This window comes from Ceratina calcarata, unplaced genomic scaffold (genome assembly GCF_001652005.2).
Source record: "Ceratina calcarata isolate Rehan_Ccalc_2016 unplaced genomic scaffold, ASM165200v1 scaffold424.2, whole genome shotgun sequence".
Lineage (NCBI taxonomy): Eukaryota > Metazoa > Arthropoda > Insecta > Hymenoptera > Apidae > Ceratina > Ceratina calcarata.
In genome coordinates this window covers 910-7,612 of record NW_017166059.1, presented here as the reverse complement: position 1 = coordinate 7,612, position 6,703 = coordinate 910, and the positions used below count along the sequence as shown (strand labels likewise).

General features: G+C 32.3%; 1 protein-coding gene across 3 annotated transcripts in view; it reads right to left on the bottom strand.

The window, feature by feature from the left end:
* LOC108626652 (annexin B9) overlaps positions 1 to 4,858 on the bottom strand; it is a 6,541-nt gene extending 1,683 nt beyond the window's left edge. Inside the window, exons 1-6 of one of the 3 annotated variants that reach the window (XM_018027453.2) lie at positions 4,734 to 4,858; positions 2,927 to 2,981; positions 2,348 to 2,729; positions 1,818 to 1,897; positions 1,274 to 1,520; positions 646 to 827 (exon numbers count right to left, since the gene is read on the bottom strand). In XM_018027453.2, the coding sequence (XP_017882942.1) occupies positions 646 to 827; positions 1,274 to 1,520; positions 1,818 to 1,897; positions 2,348 to 2,729; positions 2,927 to 2,956 (921 nt within the window). In that variant the 5' untranslated portion in view covers positions 2,957 to 2,981; positions 4,734 to 4,858. Of the gene's footprint in view, positions 1 to 645; positions 828 to 1,273; positions 1,521 to 1,817; positions 1,898 to 2,347; positions 2,730 to 2,926; positions 2,982 to 4,729 lie in introns of all 3 variants that reach the window. The other 2 variants (XM_018027452.2, XM_018027451.2) reach the window with 2 other exon arrangements.
* Positions 4,859 to 6,703: the final 1,845 nt, after the last annotated feature.

The following is a 6,703-nucleotide window of genomic DNA, read 5'->3' as shown; positions in this document are numbered from 1 at the left end:
TCGTCCTACAAAAATCATTTGTTTAATCACTGCTTTTTCAAACTTATAGCTATCAGTCCAAACTACTGCCTTGCCTACTCGTTAATTAGTCTAACAATTAATAAACATTGTTGACGTATTATTATATTGCCTCTAATAATCGTTGTTAAAACATGTTAAATAATTATTATTGCTAGCTGTTTATTATAACAATTGTTAAAGTATTTGTCACAGTGTTCGTAAATTGATGTAAAATGTTAAAAAAATGAACGTGTTGTTAAATAATAAGAGGAAAGGAAGATTTTAATAATAATAAACAATAACAGTAATAAATAAAAATAAATAATATCAGAAAATAATAACAAATATATAATTGTTGAATAAATTATTTTATAATGAAATATAAGTAAAAAATTGATGAGCCCATTCTTCATTTTTTTAAATAAACAAAATAGGCGATGAAATAATTAAATTATCAAATATGATCAGAATTAAATTGTGCATTACCAAAGAACTAAAAATTAGAAAGATTCGAATTTTTTGTCTCTCAATTAAAAAATCGAAAAATATTAAATAACAATTTCGACAACATTTTTGTAAATAAATGATGATTTTAATTGATGAATAATAATTGAGTAATAAAATTAAAAGAACATCGTTACTTACATCGATATCACCGGCTAGGGACTGGCCATACTTCATCTGATAAGCATCCTTAATATCTCCAAGGTCGATCTCAGATCTGGCGACGATTATGCGGATCAAGGTTGTGTCGTCAGTCCCCATGCCCTTCATCGCTTTGTACAGCCTCTCGGCAAAGTAGAACGTCTTGTCCTTCGCGCATCTCACTATAAAAAAACAAATTCAATTTCAATTCAAAATAATTACAATCGTCCCAGGACAAACATCTCGAAAAATGGGATTGATATGAAAAAATGTTTTATACAAAAGTTTTATGGTTATAACAGATTATCTTGACATTTATTTAACCTTGCAGTTACCTTGATAAAGCCTATGAAGGTCATTTTGAATTTTTCATTTAGAATCTATATTTTTTATTGCATATTATTATTGCTTGTGTCGCGACCATTTCAAAACATTACCAAAACGTGTCTGCCACTGTCACTACTTTTCTGTCACACACACATAACGAAAGATAAAGAACCGTGTTAAAATGAAGGCAAACATGAGTCAGTATCTAGAAATCGTCTACATTTGCTTAGGAATTGAGAGACCAGAAATTGGGAGATTCAAATGAATAATTATTTGTTTTTAATTGATTTCTATGTCTTACCAACTGCTAAGTATCCATCCTCCAACGAACCGGAGAACTCGCTCTTAATCACGTCTTCCAAACTGTTCCCGGAGAGCCTCTCGTATTCTTTAAAGATTCTCCGCAGTTGTGGGTAGCTCTTCGTGATCAGGATCGCGTTGAATGTGCTCTCGTCGGTTCCCCATTGACCCTCGCCTGCGGCCATTAACCTCTCGGCGTCTTGGATCGCTGCTGCCTCGTCAACATCCGGGTTTTCGTTCCTACTCGCCTAAAATTACGAAATTTGAAATTCAAAAAATAGGAATTTCCGAAACTTTGATTAACAATTTCAAAAATTTCGAAATCTAGATTCGAAATTCAGAAAATTTGGAACCGAAATTTCAAAACCAGAATTGTAAATTCTAAAATTAGAATCGAAAATCTCGAACCTAGAACCGAAAATTCTACTAATAATAGGAAAAATAAAAATTATAGTAATAAAATCGAAGATTAATTAAGATAAAATTGTATTAAATCCAATTTTCTATTTATTGAATAAAATTTCATTATTTCTTGCTATACTTACGCATGACAAAGAGACTAACAGCCTCTTGAAGTGGCCGGAAGTGTCGCTTTTCAAATCATCTTCCAATTCGTTTCCATACACTGCAAATTTATATAATTATATGAAGGTACTTTTTAAAAGCCATATCCCCAAATACCCAAATGTCGAAATTCCTAAATTCTCAAATGCTCAAATCTCAGAACTCAACAATTCTTAAATTTCCAAATTCAAACATTTCAAAATTCTTAATTTCTCAAATTCTCGAAATACAAAAATCTGAAACTTTCAAATCACGAACTTCCGGGGTGCAAATATTCCGAAATTATCATATTTCCATCTTGCTAAATCCCTAAATTTCCAAATTTCGAGATTCTCAAATTCCCAAAATACCAAAATTAACAAATTAAAAATTCCACAATTCCGTATCTCAAAAATTCTACAAAACAACAATTCCATAACTCGGCAATTCCACAATTCGACAACTCCATAATTCCCAAATTAGAAAAACCCACTAATACCATAAAATGTTAAATATCCTCTAAACTACTTACAATTTTTATAGACCTCAGAAATGGTCTTGATTCCATAATTGCTCAAGCTGGCCAAGACCTCCACCAAGGCGCCCTCATCAGTCCCCATTCCCGATATAGCCTCATGTATCTCCTTTGCATAGAACTCGGGCAATGGAGTCATTAACGCGACGATCGCTTTCTCAAAATTCCCACCCAATTCCGACTTCAATTCAGAAATCAAATCCTTCCCATACATCGTTTTGAATTTATCTGCAATTTCAAGTCGTTGGACGATGCCTCTGTGGGCTAGGACGTCGATTATTGTCTGCTCGTCGGTCCCAAATCCTTTCATTGCAGTTCTAAGCAGAGCTGCATCCTCCTCGGCGTTGAAGGGGTCCGCTGGATAGACAGTTGGTGTGCACTAATAAGAAAAATTAAAATCTACATTCATTTTTCAAATTTTAGTATTTTTTTAAGTTGAAGCCATTGTTCGAAAATTCTGGAAAAGTTCAAAGAGGCGTCAGGCAGGTAGAAGTGTCTCTGAATTTTTTGGGAATGTTTTGAGAAGTTAAATACGATATAAAAATTATCAAATTATCAAGCGTCGAGATTAAGTACCTGCACATGGTAGTATTGACTGGCTGCCATTTTTCCACTGATCTCTCTAAATCACCTGCGAACAGAAAAAGACAATTCAATTTTTCAATTGCTCAATTATTTCCATTAATGATGATTACGTTAGGAATTAATTAGGAAAACTGTCGGGAGAAATGAATTAACCTAATTACTTTGGAACTTGGATTAAAAATTCAATGCCATCACTACTCTTAATTAAATTAGTTGTCATCACAATTTCATAACATTAATTGCATTAATAGTATTATTATTATTATTATATTATTCCTACTTTCTTATAACGTGTAGTTTAAAATTTCGATAGTAATTTTAATATTTATTGTAATTAAGAAAAATTTGTTTGTAATTTGAAAAACGAAGATTTTAAGCTGTGACAGAAATAATAACTTAAATGTTCATCAAAATAAGGAAAGTAATAATTTACTAAGTAAGGAAAATGTTCCAATTTCTGAATCGCTGATTCATTTTTTATGATTTTAAGAGAATTCCGAATGTCAGATTGACTCGTAGTGGCACCGTTCGGTTGCTAACAGGAAGTATTTCTGTTAGCCGGTGAGATCATCGCATTCCGCGTTCCTAATAGCTTTTTACCAGTACACGAAGTCCATAACACGTACATACAATGATAATTATAAAATACAAATAAGAATTATAACAATAATTATAAATTATAAAAATGGAAGCAAAACGAAAATTATATTATTTTATTGTGTGAAGTTTCTATTTTTATTGCAACAAAATAGGAATTATAAAAGTAAGATGATAACAATAAAAATAGAATTAGTACCGCATCATAAATAGTGTAAATCATCACAATAACATGTCGATTGGGAATTGGCAATGCTATCACTATTTACGTGTAAACCGGTGAGATCATCGATTGTTATATATTACCAAAACACGATACCTGTGCCTGTAAACATTTTCTTTTCGGCAGTCATGCAAGAATTAAGATCTCTGACGTTATCGAGACGGATTACGGATTTCTGATTGATTATAACCTAAATGTGCCAGTTTGTACTCAATGGCTTGTTTTCACTCATCGTATGTTATATGTTATATAAAATTTATATTATTATTTAAAATTTATATATCATTTTATGTATTATCTAAAATTTATATTTATATTATCAGAAATGGTAGACTTCCACCTTAGATAAGACCTTAGAACAACAATTCTGTAACTCCACAATTCAACAATTCTATGATTCCATAATTCCACGACGCCAAAAATTGTGAAGAATAACTTCAACTAATCGTAATAATAATTGTGTACATTGTCTAAAAATGATGGAGTAGGAATTGAGTCTTTTATATTAGATAGAGAATAACAATTCCACAATTCCACAACTCCACAATTCCTTAACTCCAAAAGTTGTACAAAAACTTCAGCATACATATTATTTTTAAACTATTGAGTAGAAATTTGGGATTTTTACCTTAGATACAAAAAACTTACAAGCTATAATAATCTCACTTTATTGTAAATCATTACGAATATCAACAAAACTCGTATTTATCAAGGAAGTATTCAATTTACCATTATAATTTTCATTCGAAATCAATAGAAATTTAGAACTGTTAACTGTTAATCTAATTTGCTAATTACTTAAACCGGTTCTCTTATTAGTAAACGGTACCAGTAAGTGTCACATTCTATATCTATAGTTGACCGAAACGACAAAGATTTCCAAATTGTACTTATTTGGATATCGATAGCATTGAAACTATTGATTCCTCTACTAATAAAAGGCTAATGCAGTTTAGTTTGGGCGTGGTTCTTACTTTCCTTTCGCGAGACTTGGCACGTAACTGGCTTCGGATCGAACACAATATTAACTCTACTACTGCTGGTAGCAAACTGTGGACCTGTGGATGTGGATCGTGGATCGTGTATCGTGAATTGTAGACCTAGAGTGTAGGGGAACGAAGAGAATGGTGATGACGTCCGCAGTTCTTGGCATTCTCCTCTGCCAACAAATGGATTATGTACATTCTGTGCGTGTGAAGGAGTCTTGTGGTGTGTGTGTGTGACTAGTACGAGAAGATGCCAATGGTGAGAAAGTTCGGAGAACGAAGAACGTTTAATATCACGATATAATCACTTATAAAGTTTTATCGGTGGTGATATTAGATGTTTAAACTTGTAAACGGTTTGGATATTTATTTGGGAATCTCATAGGTACTCTGGATTCCTAAATTCCCAAATTCTCAAATGCTAAAATTCTAAAATTCTATTTCCAAATTCCAAAGCTCAGAAATTCAGAAATGCCAAAACTGACAAATTCGCCGCAAAATTCCAAAACTCCTAAATTCTGTTACTAGTACTAGTACCATGAAATTAATTGAAGAGCCCAGGGCAACAGTCAGCTCGATTTCGACGTGACTGTAAAAGAACAATCTCGTCACTTTAGTTCGGTGCAACAAAAGCCCAAACCATGACGATGTATATCAGGCGGTCATACCGCTTGTGACTGTTCGTTGCTTCGTCCGATTCGAAAATTCAAATGGGCAGTCACGTCAAAATCGAGTTGACTGTCGCCCTGAGTTCTTAAATTTGAAATCACTCTGACCACTTTCTGCCACCTCTAAAAACTACTCCATCCACCTCTAAATGGCCTCTAAAAAACTTACAATGGCGGCTTATAAAGAAGACGATTGATTTTCCATAATAAATGTCAATTTTTCGTTTCCTTGCAAAGAATTCGACTTTCGACAACGAGTTAAGAGTCTCAGAAGTGATCTGGAATTTTTTCAAGAAGTATTTATAAAATATTTTATTACTCATGTCATACTGTTTCACTAACACATATTATCTCGACTAGAGTCAATTCTAAATTGGCATACTAAGTAAGAAATGAATGGTGAATCATTTAGATGAATATATCCATGTTTTACTATCTGTAGTACGTATCATTGATGATTGCATCACGATTGTAGGTTGCACATGAATCATTCATTTACCATACATACATTCTCACTACATTTCGTGTTTGTTTCATACCACGCCAGTCATAATAGACGTGACGTAACTGTGCAAGTATTTATACACATACACGTACGTCACGTAAATAATAATCAGACACGTATGTATTCTTAAAAATCGAATGACACATCGACGTCATAATGAGTTCCATGTAACATTTAACTTAATCATCATTTCATTTATTCAACATTTGATTCGTTTTATTTCATCTATCAAATATACATATACAGAGTATCTTGTTTAAAACAGGCCACCTAAATATCTCCTCTATCTCCGAAAATTCAAAAAATGTTTCTGACGTAATATAAATGGTTTCAAAAGACGAATCGGATAGAAGAATCGTTTTTTATAAATTGTAATCTTTTTAGTACATATTTCAAGATCACTCGTGTTTTTTATATATGTACACACATTTTTTGTTGTTACATATTATAGAAAACATTATTGTATAAAACATATTGCATTCATCCATGTTTAATAGCACGACGTTGAAATGACCGTGAACTCTAAAATTTACTGATTAATTCAGATCTTACTTTCAGCCTTCAGGTCCATGTGTCAACTCATGTACCTCAAGGACATATGTATAAATTTTAAAAAGAAACATGTTCCTAAAAATATAATTTAATAAGTACATCACATTATACTCCTGACAGTTACTGTTTTGAAAAATTATTCCTTGATTACGATTGTTTTATGAAAAATCATGACGGTACTGACAATTCATATGTTTAAATGTTTGTACACGGCGAGGCCAGGGCTGGGATAATTTT